Genomic DNA, 19,103 nt, shown 5'->3' with positions numbered 1-19,103 from the left:
ATTATTTACAGTATAATGACAATCAAGGATTCTTCTTTTATAAATTGAGTTCTATGACCATGCATCCATACATAATATCTAAACTATTTACCAAATTGAATAAATCTTGTCGTGTCATTTCAACAAAGAAAATTGATATTATCAAAATATTTAACTATTTGCCATATAGAATTCAATACAAATATTAATCTTGATAAATAGTACATGAGAAAAATACACAGAATGTCTTTAATTTAAGTTTTATATTTACAATAGTTTTCTTATATACATATGTATGGCTGCTTAATTATTTAAATTTATAGTTGGTCATAAACAAATACGAGACAACATTCTCCAGAAATAGAACCCTATAAAGCTATTTGAACTATTTATAGATTGGCAGTGCAAACTTGTGGCCATTACTTTATTCATAGTTTAGATGAATAAAGAATACCAACAGTTTAATAATATGGTATACCATTTCAAAGGAAGTTTAAAAATAACTTACCCAGATACCTAAGAATTTGTAATCATTAAATAAATGTATAAACAAAAATTAATATGTATGAATAAAATAATTAGGGATACATCTAAGCATTTTAATTATTTAAACGAAAAAAAAATTAGATAAGTTTTTAAAGTTTTGAAAACTTAAACCTTAAGCAATATTATTATTTGTTTAAAAATACAAAAGCCTATCATATAAGTTAAAAATTGTAAGACTAATGAAATATTACACATTACAATTTACTTAAGATACCTATTTATTCAAAGTATTTTAAGTATAGTCATAATACTAAATTAAATTGTTGATAACTTAAATTACAATCTGTATTCTAAATTGTGTAAATAATGATAGATAATTAAAAAGCTGCCAGCTATTAACGCTCAAAACTTTTTTTTAAATGAATACTCATTTATAATTAATTATATAAAAAATTAAGATGTACTACAAATTAATATTACACACATACACACATATTGATAGTAATTACTATTTCATTAAAAAAAAAATTGATGTATAAAGATAAATAACCCAGATAAATGTCAAATGAAAAAAAAAAAAAAAAATTACAATTGAGAGGAATGTAGAGGGACGAATTAAGCTCGTTCACCACGGATGCGTCTAGCTAACTGAATATCCTTAGGCATAATGGTGACACGTTTTGCATGGATAGCGCACAAGTTAGTATCTTCAAACAAACCAACCAAGTATGCTTCACTGGCCTCCTACAAATAAAATAATTTAGGTAACAACATATAATTAAAATTTATATAATTTCAACATTAATTTAATGAAAAATAATAAAATAAATAAAAGAAGTGTTAATAATAATTGAATAAAATATTTAGGCGATAATTATTCATAAAATAAAATTTAAACAGTGCTAAGTATATAGAATATTAAATACAAACTACAAACCTGCAAAGCTCCAATGGCAGCACTCTGGAAACGTAAATCTGTCTTGAAATCTTGTGCAATTTCTCTTACCAAACGTTGAAATGGTAATTTACGGATCAACAATTCAGTAGATTTTTGATAACGACGAATTTCACGAAGAGCCACAGTACCTGGACGATAACGATGGGGTTTCTTTACTCCTCCAGTTGATGGTGCACTTTTACGTGCGGCTTTAGTTGCCAATTGTTTACGGGGAGCCTTTCCTCCGGTGGATTTACGTGCAGTTTGCTTAGTACGAGCCATAATTAACCTGTAGATATAAACAAAAAACTTAATGAAATACCAACGAGAATAACAAACGGTTATGACAACCGAAAGAGCATACGATTTGTAAAAATACTACACAGGCACTTAGTCCGAAGACTTACAATAATTAGCTTGAATTATGAGCGTCTGTTAAAAACCCGCCAAATCGAAGGACAACTAAAACAACCAGTTGGTTGAGTTTCAATGTTAATAAATAGCAAAAAAAAAATTTAAGAACAACATGCCGTAGACGAATGCTGGTAAACACGGAATGAATAGGGAATCAGAACAAATATTTTGTTACTTAGTGAGAGTGAAACGAGTTAAGTCAATGGTGTACAAATAAAACTAACACCACCATCGGTTACCGGATGATTTTTACTTACTTTTATTATATATGATGAACGAATTGTTAGATATTTATTGAACGAAAACGTCAATTTTCTGGATAACGTCACTGGAGTCAGGACAGAATCAAAACAATGCACAGCCAACAGACTAACAGAATTACACAATGGCGACGGTTTGTTTGGTTGTGAGGTCGGACAGGACGACGTCATTGATCGACGACGGGTGAACATAACGAGGAATCCTATTGGTTTCACGCGGGTCTAACGAGTTACGCGGTTGGTGTAAATAACAGTTCTTGCGATTGGACGGTCTGCGCACATTATTGCCAACATTCGTCGTTACCGCGTTTTGTTGTTACGGTCATAATTTACGCGCCAAAACTGGAAAAATAGTTGATTTTTTGAAATTGTAACGGCTCACATACATGACCGCAACCATCAAAACATATGATTATCGGTTTATTATTCTAATAAAAATCTAAATATTTAATAAGTATCACGAGAACACGAAAAACATTTATCATATAATCTATAACTTATCGATTGTTTATTCGTTATGTTACGTCATTACGTCCGTATCAATTATCTATCTGAAGAGTATGGATTCTGAGCATTTCAACACGCTTTATCGAAACTTTAGGCAGTTACGTCATTATTTTAAATAATACTATTTTTTCGAGAATTATACTTAAAATTATTGGAATGTCAGGGATGTACGTTTTGATTACGTTCATATTGATATAATATCAGTAATATTTGTTAGTTCCAATATTTTATCATTTTATTTTGTTGTGTTAACAACTAGTAATATCACTAAACAATATTTACATTGAAAATTACATATTCAAATAGTAATCATTTATTAAATAAAACAAGTTTCCCTATGGATTGACTAATTGGTTACTTAATTAACAGTGATTGAATTTTTACGATTTTTCTTAATTTTATAATTTTAGTGTAGGATGTTAGGTAAGCAGAAAATGTGAATATTAACCATAAACAAGTGTTTAGAGTATATTTTTCAATTATTTTGAGACATTTTAAGGCTATTAATACAATATTTATTATATTATGATTTTATTTCATATGGAATGCATATTTCAGTATCATGTATTGTAATTTTTTTTGTATTAGATAAATTAAAATAATGTATATTTACTTTGTTAAATCCTTTTTATATAACATTTTTTATATTGATATGATTAATTCTCAAAAATTATAGAAAATAATAATTAAGGTAATTCAATTTTTTATATATGAATTAATGACAGTACAATTGTTCATATATTGTATGTTCGACTATTTAAAATAGTATAATAACATTTTTTTTGGAGCATAACATGATTTTTTAATGTATACATAAATCTAAGTATTTATAGTATAAAAAGACCATTTTAACCCATCATTTATTTTAATTTATAAAAATAGCAACATATGATTTAAGTTATAAGTTGCTCAGTAATAATCAACAGTTCCTTTAAAGTACCTTTATAGCCTTCTTACCATGTATTATATAGACACAGCGAAATTATATAGAGGGAGAGGCCATATGAGGCATTTATCTAGAGTTAGCTATTTCAAAGTTGACTCATCATCAAAAAATAAATGTTTTTTATAATGCTATTGACATGTTGTATGTTAGAATAATGAGACATTAACTATACACAAAACATAAATTATATTTTAAAATTTGTTTGATGGCCCCTTTATTCCATGAATTAATCGACACTTTGGTAAAATGAGCTTATGAGTCGGCAATTTAATAAATGCATGCCAACTATCCTACTCTAGAAAAAACTGAAATGATGCCACTGCATGAGCTTCAGAAGTTGTTCATTATATATTATGTTACACTTAAAGATTTTCAAATATATTATAATGATATCAGTTTTTAAAAGTGATTTGTTAAATATATATTGACTATAAAGTAAGGTTGCCAATAATGGTGTCATCACCATCTATACTATACCAGATAAAATAATTATTTCTTATTTCGTAACAAGTTAAAATACAACATTTTTAATATGGAATAACATTAAATACTTATAATAAGTATAAAAAGTTTTATCAAATAGGATTTAAGATGCCATATTAATTTAATTAGTTAAATTTTAATTATATATATTGTATAAATTTTAATTTAATATCTTCATTAACATTTTTTTTATGAGGCTAAATCTCAAAACATGATAAATAAACAATAAGCATAGGCTATTTATACATTTCATACAGTTTATTTGTTATCTATAATATAATACAATTCTGAGAGTAATAAACATAACATAGATTAATATTATTGTTTTACTATAATTTACAGTATATAATCTATATACACTTAATCTAAGAAGTTCAAAAGTAACATTTCAAATTTAAAATTCAAATTAAATAAAAAGTGTATATGAAAAAAAATATTTGCAATAGAAACATTATAATTATGAGTTAGTACAAAAATACATATTACTCACAGTTAGTACAATAGTATATTTCAATAAAGCTCATATTATAACAGTATTAGTGTAACAGAAGTTGAATTGAATGCTAATAATTGTAGTTTAATTGAATCATCATACAGAATTCCCCATCGCCTATTACATTTAATTAAATATGAATAGTGATAGTAAATATATTTGGTTTTCATATAATTTATCAAACTATTATACTAGGGATGTCATAAATTTATAAGGTGAAACCGGGACAACACAAACACAGTATTGTGATTGAGTAATATATTTTTTATAAAACTTTAATATATTGAGAGGACCAGTGGCGTATACAAAGGGAGATGTAGAGGTCAGATTCCCCCTAGGCATTTTTTAAAATGTTACAAAATAATGTTCTTAGAGTGAGAGCTTTACAAACGTATAACAAAAAAAAAAATAATGATTTGTTTGCAAATGATCCCCTGATCCGCCTCAAACATAAGTTATGTATACGCCACTGAAGAGAACCATTAATGGCCGACAATAAATATTTAAAAACATTTTGTAAAATAAAATATATTAAGTATATATTATATGTGTAAATTATAAATTATGTTTTTATTATATATTGTTGATCGATTACGATTAAAAATGTACTTTGAGGTAAAATGATTGAAATTAAAAATTAAACAATGTTACATTTCCTCTTAACGTCTAAGCCGGACATATGGACACCCCGAAAAATGTTTTCTGGACACCGGGACGCGAAGTTCAAAACCGGTGATAACCCCGGTTTTCCGGGACGTATGGCAACCCTATATTATTCTATAGTAGTTAATGGTTAAATTATTTAAATTATGATACTTTAACCAATTTAATATAATTGATATGCTATTTTAAATAAAGGTTAGGTCAGGTGCTTCCACCCACGTCCCTTAAATCCTTTTTATGGACTCCTTCCATAGAAGGCTTATATAAAAAAAAGTTACAATAATATTATTACAATATTGTATACAATTGTATATTTTTATGTTTTATACTATAAAATTTAGTTATACATATAATAAGTAACATCCAAAAATATGATTGAATTCAGTTCACTATGTACTTATGTAGGTATTGTGGTAAAATTTTTTATTTTTGGAGGCCTCCAATGTTTTTATGAAAGTGTAAATTGCCCCACCAACTACAAATGGTTGGACTGCTTTGGGTTAATTTATGGTCACTTGTAAGATTCATCAAGTATCAAATATTAATGGTAATATACATATTTTTTTTACTTATGATTCTTGCACACTTCATAAATCGATATTATCAGTTTAAGTATTGGAATTTATTAAGCTTTTGAACTTGTTTCTTAAGGTTAAATTAAATTGTAAATTTATAAATCATATTTTCTGAGTGTAATTCAAGTGTAATAGAACATATACATATTAAATGTTTACAATTAAAATCTGTAACATAATTACTACTTTCAAAGTATATTATCAAAATACTAATATTATTTAAAATTATTTTTAAGAAGTTATAAGTAAAAACAATAATAATATATATAAATATTTTTGAAAGAAATAAAAATTATTGAAATTAAAATTAAAGATGTTTTTATTTAATTCATTATATTTATATTACTCTTAATATAATAAGATTGTGATTGAAATTATATTAAAAAAAAAAAACGAATTTAACTATTATTTTAATTTCAAATGTTTAAATATATATATATTTTTAACTATTACTGAATTTAAAAAATAATTTTGCGAACTAAATATAATAGTATAGGTTAAAATTAATATTTCACTATCATTTTTTATTTGAAAACTTAATAGTAAACAAACTTAAAAAAAAGTCATATAAATGTGCATGCATAATACTAAATTATAAATGTATTAACTATATCACTAATTATAATTTTTTGATAGTAAAATAATTTCTTAGAACCCTTCATGTAACAGATTTCCAAAAGAATGCAGTGCATTTAATAAAGACTCTTTAGAACTTAAGCTGTTCTTCATTGCACAAGTATAAGCTTTGATTGCCGACACAAAATATTTAGGATTTGATTCAAATTGTTGCAACATTCTTTGATTAGCTTGATCAAAATCAGATAATAGCTGATTTAATTCATTTTCATTATCACCATTATGTAATAAGTTTTCAGTATTCAAATTTTCAACAAAAATATAATTATCAAATTCTTTAGATAGTTCAACATTTTCATTTTCATATAATACAATAGTTTCTTCAATCATTTCTGTCATATTTTCATTGTATTTAATGTTCTTCATTGATTCTTCTAAACTATTCGATGTATTAAGACTTAAGAAATCATTAGAGTGTACTATATTTACATTATTTTTTGTTTCTTCTTCATTTATTAAAGTCTTAATTAATTTTATTCTATTTTTATTTATTTGCTTTTCTTTTCGAGTAAAACTTAATTTTACAGATTCTGATAAAATATGATTATGACAATGATAAAGTGTCGCAATTACCTTAAGAGAAAATATCATTACATTGTTGTCAGCTATTGTACTTTTTAAAGATCTAAAAATAATAAGAAATAATGTATTAATTAATTTAAACTCAAAAATGTACTTCTTATACTTACAAAGCTTCACTACATTTTGTTATTCGTACAGTTAAAGTGGAGGGGCATCCTGTATGCTTTGGGTGAGGATCACAGTATTTATTAGGAAATGTATTATGTTCACATCTGTAAACTTTCTGAAAAATATCAATAATCTTAAAAATAAAAATAAAATTAATATTTCTATATATACTTACATTAAATATTATTTTAGGACTAGGTGACTTGGTATATGATTTAACTCTGTAAGTGACATGAGACTTTTGAGACAATTCTGAAAGCCAATTCATAAACATTTTTTCTGAACAATCAGGGATTTCAAATTTTGTTTTTAATTTATCGTTTCCTAGACTTTCTACATAATTAATTTTGTAAATAAAACCACTAGGCAATAATTTCTGAAAAATAAATGTGATCATTAATATTAAAAATAAATAACACAAATATATTAAGAAATTAATAAAATTGTTAGTTTAGTAAAGTACACCTTCAATTGGAATTTTGAATAAGGAGATAAAAAATCTGCATTAAAGTCATTGTAGAAAATTCATTTGAAACATACAATACCTGTAATTGTGGATAATCTTCTAAATTGCTTGGTTCAAATATTACACACTTATTTGTTCTGGAATTTTTTTAAAAAAACTGCAGTGAATAAATTGTTTATATATATATATATATATATAAGTACAATAGTTTTGACTATTAATTATGATTGTTTTGAAAATCAATACACAAATGCATTTTTTTTTAGCATTTGATTTTAACATCACAAGATGTTTGTATTAAAACAAAAATAATAGTATAATCAATAAACTATAATATATATCTTCAATATACTTACATTTTTTTTTTCTGTAATGATGGTGTTAGATTCATTTTATGTTTATCCCGTTCATGTCGCCTTAGTGAACTTCTTTTAACAAAAAAAAGTTCACATAGTAAACATTTAAGTGTACCTTTAGATTTATTAATTGGCAATACTTTTAAATTGTGTATTTTCAGTAAGTGCCTGTTTAAATTTTTTTTGAGAGTAAATTCCTTGTTACATTTCTCACAAGTATGCATGTTTACTGATCAGCAACCTAGATAGTTAAAATAGTATGAACAATAGATTGATATATAGAGCATTAATGACTCAGTACTTTAAGATTAGTAAAATAACTAAATATTTTCAATTTTTTATTAATTATAGTATTTAATTTTAGTTTATGAGACAACATTATACTTCTTCACTTAAAATTACTTGATGCATGTCATTTTTTCTGATTAGTTTTTATTATATTCAAACATGAAGAGGGTCTCTTTAAATATGATTATTTATATAATCATAAAAATACACAAAAGCCACAATAACTAATATTTAAACTATTAATAATAGTTCTTATTTTTAAAATTATAATTTGCATTTTATTATCCAAATTCTATTAAACCAATAAAAAAAAAACTATCAAAAAGGTCTTTAGTACCAAATTCAATAACTTGTCTATAGATTGAATGTTGCAGATAATTTAATGTAAATTCAGGACTTTCTATATTCTATAATTGTAAAGAAGTATTACATAATGCAGTTTTGGAAAGGAATTTGTATTTAAACCCATTAGAAATACTATAGATTTTTTACAGAATAAGCCAGAGATGTATCTAAAATTGAATATGTTACTGATCATACGTAGTTCAGGGTTCTACAAAATAATCTTAATTATTGATTAATTACTTACACTTACAACGTTATAAGTTTTTGCTTCATAAAAATTAAAATTTAAGTTAAACAGTTATCAAACCTCTTAACTTAAAAGTAACCGTTAGCCTTACTATCATGTAACAGTTAAATAACTGATATATACTTATTAAAACAATAATTAAATTTAATAAGTTATAATGAACTAATTAAATTATATTAACTTGCATAAAAATATGTTTAGACATGAACAAAAGAAAATTCGATAGTTATACGTTGCAAAGCAACTCGATTCAAATATTGCCTACCAATGTCTAATAGTCGTAATTTAAAAGACGAATAATCGCAGATATCTTACAAGATCTGTACCTACTAAGTATAGTTATATAAAACCATGTAAATTTATTATACGTTATTTATATTTTATCTATTCTATAATAGTTACTTCGAATATTTGATAACATATTATCACTAAATCCATCAGTCACAACCACGGTTAAAGATAATAGCGTGGTTACAACCACAATTAAAGATTTCCCTCGCATTTCTTCCAACTATTTTTAGTCGGCCACCCTTGTCTTAAACCTCCACTTGTCTCGATTTTCTACACCCCCAAAAGCCCTCATATCATTCTCAATTATAACCAACTATCTACTTTTTGGTCTTTCTTTTCTTCTTTTCCCTTTGACATTAATTTTCATAACCACTCTTACTGCTATTGTTTCTTTTCGTCTCATCGCAAACCCTAACCTTCTCCGCCTGTTTTGTTTCACCTTGTCCATTATTGACGCTAAACCAATACTACCTATCACAATATTATTATTTTAATGTACTTTTCAAAGGTGGACATCAGGGGTGAGCTTGAGGAGGCTTATCCTCCCAAAATCGAAACTGTTAGAAATGTTATTCTTTGTTTTTATAAAATTGTTCGGTTTTTTGAAAATCCTAAAATAAGAAACTATAAAAAACTATTTACAATAGCATTAACAATACCAATTAGTTGGGCTACTTGTGAAAGAAGTTTCAGTGAAATGAAAAAAAATAAAAATTTGGCCAAAGACATTATTGGTTCAAGATAGGTTCAGCGATCTTTCAATACTATGTATTGAAAAATATAAAAAGTTAAGATATTTTGAATATCTTTGCAGATACAAATAGATATTTGTCATTAAAATAAAATATAAATTATTTTAAATATACGTTATTTAGTGTTTTTTTTTTAATACAATTTAAACATATCTATATTTTTAACAGTAATAAGTTTTACTTGTGCATGTGAAAGAGGGTGAAGCCCCTGCTAGTTATTTTACATTGCATTATTATAGCCCCCTCAAAAATTCAACCAAATATCCACCTATGGTACTTACATATTTTGAAAATTATCTATTAGTAGTTGCAATTAAAATTATTGTACTTCAAATATAAGCAGATATAAATATTTTTATAAATAATTATTATGAATATATTATGTTCCAAAGACTTTATAATGAAGAAAATACAGTTAGATTACAATATGAAATTAATGAGTAAAACATTATTATGAGTAATAGTTTAATACATCACAGCAAAATCCTTGTTATTTTGCATTTCAATTTAAACAAAAAACATATTATAAAACATTGATAAATGAAGATGCTTACATTTGGCATAACAATAATTAACTGCATTTCAAAATCTTAATATAACATAAGGTTTTATCATATAATTTATAAACAATAACTAATTTGAATCATATTATTTTACCCAGTATTTTTTTGAAAAAAAAAAATTATTTTAAATTAAAATTACTCTTTGAATTTATTTGAAATACAATTAATTAAATATAAATCTAAGATTTCTAAATACTTAACAATTTTTGAACATAATTATTCTTCATTCAAATAATTACTGAAAATACATAATAATATTGAATAAATAAAATAATGATTTAATTGATTATAGAACTAACAAATAAAATATTCTTTTAAATTAATTATCGTTATAAAGAAAAAAACCTAAAAAATATATTTACAAAATTCTTATAACAGTCAAAAATTAATCATTTTTTTTTTTTATAGGCGAGCTATTTAATACCGCAGAAGGACAGATGGATTTGTTTAAACATGAAACACAATGTGGACCAATGGGTCGGCATATAGTTTGTCCAAATCCAACTAACATATGATTAACTTCACGCCACAGTTCTTTAGGCAACCAAGACTCTAATGCTACTCGAGTATTTTCTGGTGTCTTGGTATTTTTTTTTACCCAACCCAAACGATTACTTATTCTATGTACATGAGTGTCCACTCCTGTAAATTTAAATGCAATTATTTATTTCATTGTTAATTTAAAATACAAATATTTGTACAATACCAATTCCTGTTACTTCATTCCAAGCACAACTCATACAAAGATGAGCCATCTTGGGCCCTATACCAGGCAAATCGCACAGATCTTTTATTGTTTTCGGTATATCACCATTATAATTATCCTTAAGTATACGAGTCGTTCGTTTAATATATTCAACTTTTCTCTAGAAGTAAAAAAAAAAAAATTAATATTTTTGCTATTTAATTTTGAAATAAACAGAGGAAATATTTAATTTCTGATTGTTAATTTATGTCAACTATAGAAATATTAGGAAATTTACCTTCCAAAACCCAACAGGATAAATCAATTTTCCCAGTTGTTCATCTGTGGTTTCTAAAATGTTATCTACAGTTAAGCCATGCTCTTTCAAACGTTGCATAGCTGCATAATTAACTTCATCTTTAGTTTGACTTGATAGCATTAATGATACAAGTACATGATATCGAATTATCTATAAAAATTACTGTTATTATAATTACATAAAAAAAATAAATCTTAGGTATAATTGATTTTTTGTTTAAAATATAAAAATAATTTATGATATTTCATAAATTTAAACATTATAACACTAATTTATTTGTGTGTTATTTCATTATCATATTATTGGGAAAATATTTGGTATAGTTATTATTTTATAATTGTATACTTCTGGCCGTTCGTTTAAATCAGCAACTTGATCGCACCCCATATCGTCCACAGGTGCAACAACATCTTTACGCATTTTTCTTATATTCTCTAACGTCTTTTGCCAATTGGCTGGGTACCAATCAACGTTTGAAGTTTCTTCGTTTGTATCAGATTTGATAGTCAAATGTTTTCTTTTTTTTATGACTTGTGCATTACTTTTTCCTCCGTTGGAATCAATTTTATCAGTCAAAGATCGTTTGTTTCTTGAAGACATGATTAATGAAACGTACAATTGGTATTTCCTGAAGAGAGCATAAATATTATACAGATTACATTTCTACTGACAATAATATCCTAATTGTCTAAAAGCAATTAAACGACTTCGAAAAAAAATTGTAATAACAAAATGCAGCAATATTATTGTGCATAGTTTTCGTCTTAGGGGTTTTACCTGGACATAAATCAATCAACTACCGAGTATTTACGCAGTTTTCCACTATTCCTCAGTAGTCGACTTGCCGTTATAAGTTTAAAAACTACCCAAAAATTAGTTTTACCCGCTATCATTTGTTATCATCATCAGATTATCGTTATCATTGATAAGATATTTTCACTTCTAAATTTTTAAATTTCACCCGCGATTTTTAAAGAATTATTATTAATGGTGTTTCTTGATCAATTCATTAATTTTGTGTTTGACGTTTTGAATCCCAAGTCAATAACGATAAATAGATCTACATTTAACGAGAGATTTATGAAACAATATTATGTCTATATATCTGAGGTACATTGTGTACCGTACACAGGTAATTTGCTTCTACGCAGTGTACCATGAGCAACGTCAAAGACGGCTGAGCATTATTTTTGTAAAGCGATCCATGTGTTGCAACTAAACCAATTAATCTTTAATAATATAACTTTGGAAATGTAAACAATACAAACCTATTTGTGCGATTAGGTTGTTTCACATATTAAATGTGCAAGTATTATATGTTTTTTTTTTTTTTTTATAAAAATGCAGGTTATTAATTCTATTTTTATAAATAATAATGGATTCAACGTTGGATGCTTTTGACTGGTCGAAGAATTTTGACATTAAATTATGACATATGTGAAAACATAAATATTATATTTAATTTTAAATATTTATAAATTAAATATAAAAATATATATAAATTAAATATTATATTTTTTAATTTTCTTTTTACATTTCTTTAATCGATTGTAATAAACCGTGATTCGTAAGCCAATGCGATAATAATAATGATCGACAAGTATTAGGTAATTATTTGCTATTATTAATTTATTAATTTATAGCCTCTTTCCGGATTTATTTCTTTGTCTATTATCATATAACTAATCATAATATTAAACACATTAATACAATAATCTAACGCCGTCGTACGAAAATAATGTGTTAAAAAAAAAAATTAAAATGCCACTGTATAATAAATGCTGATATAAAAAAATAACAAGTAAATTTCTGTGTAATATGCTTGATGTATCAATATATAGATGTATGTATTTATCTTAATTTATCAACAAAATTAACATTTATTATATTTTTTATAGATTATAGATAACAATATTTCGTTTAAATTAATTTAATCTTTTATTTATTATTAATTTTACTTTATTAGGAATAGTAGAATATTATTAATTGGGGCTGCGCTGAAAACTAAATTCAATCGAACCATTAATACGTATGATTAAAAACAAATATTACATGTGCACATAATTTAGATAAAATAATAATTTTATAGTTATTTTTTTTTTGATGTTATAATTTATTTTTAAATTTAAAACAATATCCAGAAATTGAACAAAAATAAAATATTTACGTATTAAATACAAGAAAAATAACAACGGTAGACTAAATTGTATCAACTAAAAAAAAATGAGGTATAAATTGAATGACAATATTTATGTATCATAACAATACTTGTTAAGCAGTTAACTATTTTACATGGTAAAAAAAGAAATTATAGTTCACGCTTTATGACTTATAAAGTTGTATTACTACATTACTTTGGTCTTGATTATTTATATTTATTAAAAAACTCTTATAGTATTATAGTCTTCTCAATAATGGCTGCTGTAATGGTCGTCGTGATGGTCATAATGGCCATAATGGTCATCGTGGTGATAGGAATCATGGTGTTCCACTGTCTTGTAAATGTACACAGGTTTCTGAATGTATACTGGTTCTTTTATGTAAACTGGTACCTTGTGAACGTAGTACGGAACGTGGATAATATGGTGCTCGCTATAGATCATACATTTAATGTGTTAATTAGTTGAATATTCTTGCCAAACTTAACATAAAAATTAAACTATTAAATAATGATTAGCTTATGCTGATAATATTAAAATTCTCGATAAAAAATACCAAATATTATAAATACTAGAAATTTAACATAATTATGAATAATTTTTTGTGTAATTAATATTTAACAGTCTATTTTTCAAATAAATGTGGTATTATACAAAAAAAAATAAAAAACCATATAGATGATTTGAAAAAAGAATTTAATTTATAAGATTGTATAATGCATAATAGGTTTTATATATTTTTACCTACTTACTTGTATTCAAACTTGCTGATAGAAAAACTGAATCACAAGTTTTATGTAATACCTCTATACTCACCAAACGATATTGTATATTAAATAAGGTATATTTTAGACGTGTTATTTTTTTTGGAAATTTTTCAATAAACTCCGTGAAGTTTTATCAAGTAATTGTTGTTTAATATATATTTTATTATAATTAATTATTTGTTTTATAGGTTTATACATAACGAACATTTATTAGTAGTTTAAAGAAGTTAAATAGATTTTTACTTCAAATACTTTCAATTATAGAAGGATACTCCATAAAACACTTTAAATTGAAAATAATTATGCTTATAAATAAAAAACTACTCATTCAATAACATTTTTATTTATTTATTTATTTATTTATTTATTTATTTTACATCAATTGTAATTAAGATAAACAATTTTGATGCAAAATTTTAAATTAAAATTAGTATTTAATTTGTATTATTGATTTATTTGTATAGAAACTTATAATAAAATGAAAAAAAAGTAGATTTACGAAGTATATTTTATTTAATTTATATTTTTTATGAGTTTAATGTTGCTTATTGTATATTTTCTATTTTTAATATTGTTTGCAAAAAACTTAAAAATGTTCAATAACTTGAAAGTAAAGTTCAATCATATATGAAGTACAACTTATAGAAACTTTTCGTACAAATATTGTAAAATATTTATTTTTACTTACTGTTTAGGAGAAAAGAAAGTAGGTGAAGCAGCTGCCATGGAGATGATAGCCAAGATAATAGCAACCTTAAAAATATTAATAAATAATTTAATTATAAACTAAATATTTTTATTGAGCTTAAGTCGTTTAAGATGAATTCAACTTAAATTATAAGTGGTTAAACTAATAATTGGTTCATTTAAATTTAAATTTACGAACTAAAATTTAGCATAAATTATGTGTTATAATTAATACATGGCTGTATATTATTAACTTAAAGAACACAGCGCAGTAGCCATATTGAAATAGTAATATAATACAAATAGAACCGTAGATGGGTAAAAGAATCATAAAACAATTGAATTATTAATTATTATATAATCAATTATTCTATTGAAATGTATGTATATTTTGTTTGCAATTACACACATATTATCATCATAAATTAATTAAAAAAATTTTAATTTTCAAACTAAAAAGGCAAAATTTGATAGTAAAATTTGTAATTATTATACTAGTAATATGTTGATTATTTCTATAAATTCCTGTCTCAAATATTTTAGTTTAAATAATTTGATCAGTTATTGATTCTCAATACTATTGAAAACCAACCGTGGTATAAATGAGTCAATTTCCATAAAAATAAAAAAAAAACTTGTTTGTTTATTTAAAAAAATATGTTTATCCGATAAAAAGTAAAATAATATTTAATTGTAGTAACATAATGATATTTTGATTTTATATTTTATGAACTAAATGATTTATTTCCTATAATATGTACAATTAATAAATATTTTTATAATAAAATGTGCAGTGACAAAAGAAATTTTCTAGAAACACACACTCGAAAAGAAAAATTAAATATTTGTTTATACTTACTGAGGTTTTCATGTTTGCAATTGGTTGTTGGTTATTTATGGTAGAATATATGTGGGCTGTTGCAGATCGAACGTTGTCGCTAACGATGTATGGCGTACTCGCTGGAAACGCACACGGTTATATATAGGTGAGTGTGGTTTAGATATTTTACTTTAAATATCGGTTGGATACACGTAGCTTGTTATCATTATTATTGCTTTGTTTTTATTAGGAGGAGTAGTTGCCTGGAAGGGTTGACCCGTGTAGATGTTGTCCGGTATATTTTTAAAAGTGTGTGTGTATATTATGTATGTATATGTGCGTGTGTGTACTATCAGTCTAAGTTATGCAACGACCCTACTTGGCATTTCGCTTTTTTTTCTTCTGGAACGTGGATAGGCTAGCGAGATCACGCACAGGTATCGTAATAACGCGTTTACTTGGGTTAGGTTACAGTCCGATACAGTTGTATAAGATTCATCGCAATCGTCCTGACAAAACAAGTTTTTAAACGGTACGCGAGCATAGCGCGCTTTTGAAAAGCTCGCGAGCTATTGTTTTACTTTTTTTTTTTTTAATGATTATTATTATGACACATAATATGATAATAATAATGTAATTCTTGTATATACATAATATATATATCATATTTCATTCACACTTGTCATCGCGATCACAATAGCATCATGTCCTTTTGCTTATTTCGATTTAAATTTTACTCAAGGTGATGTATAAAATAACGATGCAAATAATAAATAATATGGACATAATTTACATAATTTGTATCTAATATTACTATATTAAATCCATTTTATTATATAAAAATTATATATTTTAATACAGATATTATTAAATTCTTTCTTGCATCGATCACACACACTTGACAAACTTTCCACTCATACACTGTAAATTAATAATGACGTAGTAAAATAACAACATCAAACTTAAAAATAAGAATTTGTCTTCAATGCTGTGAAATGAGGAAACAATATTTTCGTCGTAAGTAAATACTTATAAACTTTTGAACAATTCCTGTGTTATAAATGGTATAGAATAAATCATTTTTTTTAAATGTTTAAGCTTAATCTTATTTCTTTACGTGAAAAATTATTACACTTTTGTTACAAAATGGATAAACTGATAAATCACTTACATATAATATAATAGATTTACATAATAAAATTATTATATTCTGTTTCTCTTTGTAGTTATACATATTAATTAATATTTTCATGTGAAATTTATTTAATTATATAAATTTCACGTGTACCTACAACCTGTATAAGAAAATTAAAAGCTTTAATTGTCTTAACTATGTAGTTAGTATAAACAATTATTTTATAATTTATATACAAAATAAATAATTATAATTTTTTTTGAAATTATATATTAAGTATAGAAATATGTTCATTGTGTTATTTTGTTGAATTGTTCTAAGAATAAAAGAAAACAAATACCTCAAATAAAATTGAATTAACATTTTTTAATTATTATAATATTCTATGTGTTCATATTAATATAAAAGTATTTAATTAATATTTAAAGGTCTAAGATTAATTTTTTATTTATGTGTTCAGAGTTTCTAAAAATAATATTTATTCTCTCTTGAATCTATTTAAAAATCGAGTTAGATTAATAACAATTTCATATTTATTAAGAATTTTTACGAATAATTTTGCTGTCTATATTAAGATGATATAAATAAATGCACTTGATGACGAGAATTTTTTTTTATGATAGCTATAGCCAAATATTAGAAATTAGTTACAGTATTTATGTAGTATAACATTTCAACAGATTTCCTGTTTAATAATAAATTGATAACGAAGAGAAGCTATTTAGTCTTAAATAATTATTCTGATCTTACAATTACAAGTTGTATCTATAAATATAATCTGATATCTAATTATCAACTGATTTAATATGTATAATTTGTGTATTTGTCAATTGTAGTTTTAATAAATCGAATTTTCGATAATCAAAATTTGTAGGATTATCAAGATTATAAAAAACTGTGTACCTTCATAATGGGAAAAAAGCCTAATTTCTCATTATGTAGAAAATTGTTTAAGGTAATATCTAAATATGACGATTAATAAGTATGCCAAGGAAATATAATTTATTTACAAACAAATTACTTGTTTTAATTATATTAATTGTAATAATAAAAATTATATAGTATTATATATATATATTATATATTAAAAAACATTAACATTTATTTTATTTTATGAAGGATTCCGTCTTACATGGGGTCCTTTATAGAAATATTTTACTGTTAATTAAAGCAATGACATTATATAGAGGGTAGCAACTGGACAATTTGGTCCAATTTAATATTAATTTCAACTTATAGCTGATACATTTAAAAAATATAAAAAGTCTTTAATAAGTCAATTTTGTTTAAAAAATATTAACTGTTGGACAGTTGATTTCCTGACCTTCCCCCTAAACCCGTCCGCCACTGATACATGTGATATCATAAGATAAATTATATGTACATATATAAAATAAAGTAAATTTTATTTTATTTTAAACCTTTAACTCTTTCATGCACGATGGTTTAAAAATATTCTACAGCCTTATTGTACAACCATTTAAATTTTGAAAAAAAAAAAATATTTTTCTCAACTATTTTATATTTACAAATGGATCCAAAAATCGATTTTAGTAATAAAAAATTAAATAATTAAGAACTTCAGAAATTATTCTAGGTGGGTCAACGTGAATCCAACCGTGTAACTCAAGAGTCTTATATTTTAGCTACCTATTATCTCAAAGGAGTATTGGGGGGGGGGGGTTAAGGGGGGGATCGCCCCCCCTGAATCCGTATTTAAGGAATCGATTATACGAGTATGTGAGATATACAATTAAAATTTTTTTAATGTGGATCATTTTACAACGAAATCAAATTACACGTGGCTGTGAATACTGAATTGGGCTTTTTGTCGAGTCCATACTTGGAAAATCAAATAAAACACAAGCATAACTTTCAAAACACAGACAGGTGTTAAAATATAACTACACAAAAGTTGATTATAAATGGATTCGACATTAGATTAAAAAAAAAAAAAAAACCACAAATATTAAGGATTCACCCGATTTAAATATTACTAAAATTTGAAATTTTGAGCCTGAATTAAAGAAAAAATTTGAGCCCCCCCCCTAGAAGTAAGTCTAAATACGCCCCTGTATTATCTATGGTTATTCCATTAGATAATTTCAGGCAATTGCTTATTATAGTTTAATATTAATAATAAAATAAATCAAT

The 19,103-nt window shown here is 24.8% G+C and overlaps 4 protein-coding genes across 4 annotated transcripts; all 4 read right to left on the bottom strand.

Moving 5' to 3' along the window:
- Positions 1-993: 993 nt before the first annotated feature.
- On the bottom strand, positions 994-2,225 carry LOC112682375 (histone H3.3). Its single transcript, XM_025552950.1, has 3 exons — positions 2,074-2,225; positions 1,403-1,691; positions 994-1,209 (listed from the first exon to the last, which is right to left on the bottom strand). Exons 2-3 carry the CDS (start codon positions 1,682-1,684, stop codon positions 1,081-1,083), a joined length of 411 nt encoding a protein of 136 aa, XP_025408735.1. The 5' UTR covers positions 1,685-1,691; positions 2,074-2,225; the 3' UTR covers positions 994-1,080.
- A 4,096-nt stretch (positions 2,226-6,321) lies between these two features.
- On the bottom strand, positions 6,322-9,171 carry LOC112682337. The gene is made up of 6 exons (XM_025552896.1): positions 8,769-9,171; positions 7,892-8,132; positions 7,615-7,672; positions 7,245-7,445; positions 7,069-7,184; positions 6,322-7,004 (listed from the first exon to the last, which is right to left on the bottom strand). The coding sequence occupies exons 2-6, from the start codon at positions 8,113-8,115 to the stop codon at positions 6,392-6,394; spliced, it is 1,212 nt and encodes a 403-aa protein (XP_025408681.1). The 5' UTR covers positions 8,116-8,132; positions 8,769-9,171; the 3' UTR covers positions 6,322-6,391.
- Positions 9,172-10,745: 1,574 nt separating this feature from the next.
- LOC112682346 (endonuclease III-like protein 1) lies at positions 10,746-12,639 on the bottom strand. Its single transcript, XM_025552912.1, has 5 exons — positions 12,159-12,639; positions 11,727-12,009; positions 11,361-11,531; positions 11,084-11,243; positions 10,746-11,019 (listed from the first exon to the last, which is right to left on the bottom strand). Exons 1-5 carry the CDS (start codon positions 12,164-12,166, stop codon positions 10,763-10,765), a joined length of 879 nt encoding a protein of 292 aa, XP_025408697.1. The 5' UTR covers positions 12,167-12,639; the 3' UTR covers positions 10,746-10,762.
- Positions 12,640-13,612: 973 nt separating this feature from the next.
- LOC112682343 (uncharacterized protein DDB_G0272718-like) lies at positions 13,613-15,984 on the bottom strand. Its single transcript, XM_025552904.1, has 3 exons — positions 15,854-15,984; positions 14,996-15,060; positions 13,613-13,973 (listed from the first exon to the last, which is right to left on the bottom strand). Exons 1-3 carry the CDS (start codon positions 15,863-15,865, stop codon positions 13,790-13,792), a joined length of 261 nt encoding a protein of 86 aa, XP_025408689.1. The 5' UTR covers positions 15,866-15,984; the 3' UTR covers positions 13,613-13,789.
- Positions 15,985-19,103: the final 3,119 nt, after the last annotated feature.

Source organism: Sipha flava, unplaced genomic scaffold (assembly GCF_003268045.1).
Source record: "Sipha flava isolate LNK unplaced genomic scaffold, YSA_version1 202_pilon_pilon, whole genome shotgun sequence".
Taxonomy (NCBI): domain Eukaryota; kingdom Metazoa; phylum Arthropoda; class Insecta; order Hemiptera; family Aphididae; genus Sipha; species Sipha flava.
This window is presented reverse-complemented; position numbering and strand designations above follow the sequence as displayed.

Bases quoted from the DNA above. Each gene is read 5' to 3' on its own strand.
- LOC112682375 (XM_025552950.1), bottom strand. From the start codon at position 1,684: ATGGCTCGTACTAAGCAAACTGCACGTAAATCCACCGGAGGAAAGGCT. The intron at 1,210-1,402 runs GTTTGTAGTTTG...TTTTATTTGTAG, and splicing joins CTGCCATTGGAGCTTTGCAG to GAGGCCAGTGAAGCATACTT.
- LOC112682337 (XM_025552896.1), bottom strand. From the start codon at position 8,115: ATGCATACTTGTGAGAAATGTAACAAGGAATTTACTCTCAAAAAAAAT. The intron at 7,673-7,891 runs GTAAGTATATTG...AAAAAATTCCAG, and splicing joins TCATTACAGAAAAAAAAAAT to AACAAATAAGTGTGTAATAT. The intron at 7,005-7,068 runs GTAAGTATAAGA...TATTATTTTTAG, and splicing joins ACAAAATGTAGTGAAGCTTT to ATCTTTAAAAAGTACAATAG.
- LOC112682346 (XM_025552912.1), bottom strand. The intron at 11,532-11,726 runs GTATACAATTAT...TAATTTTTATAG, and splicing joins ATTTAAACGAACGGCCAGAA to ATAATTCGATATCATGTACT. The intron at 11,244-11,360 runs GTAAATTTCCTA...TTTTACTTCTAG, and splicing joins ATCCTGTTGGGTTTTGGAAG to AGAAAAGTTGAATATATTAA.
- LOC112682343 (XM_025552904.1), bottom strand. The intron at 13,974-14,995 runs GTAAGTAAAAAT...TATGATCTATAG, and splicing joins ACTTTCTTTTCTCCTAAACA to CGAGCACCATATTATCCACG.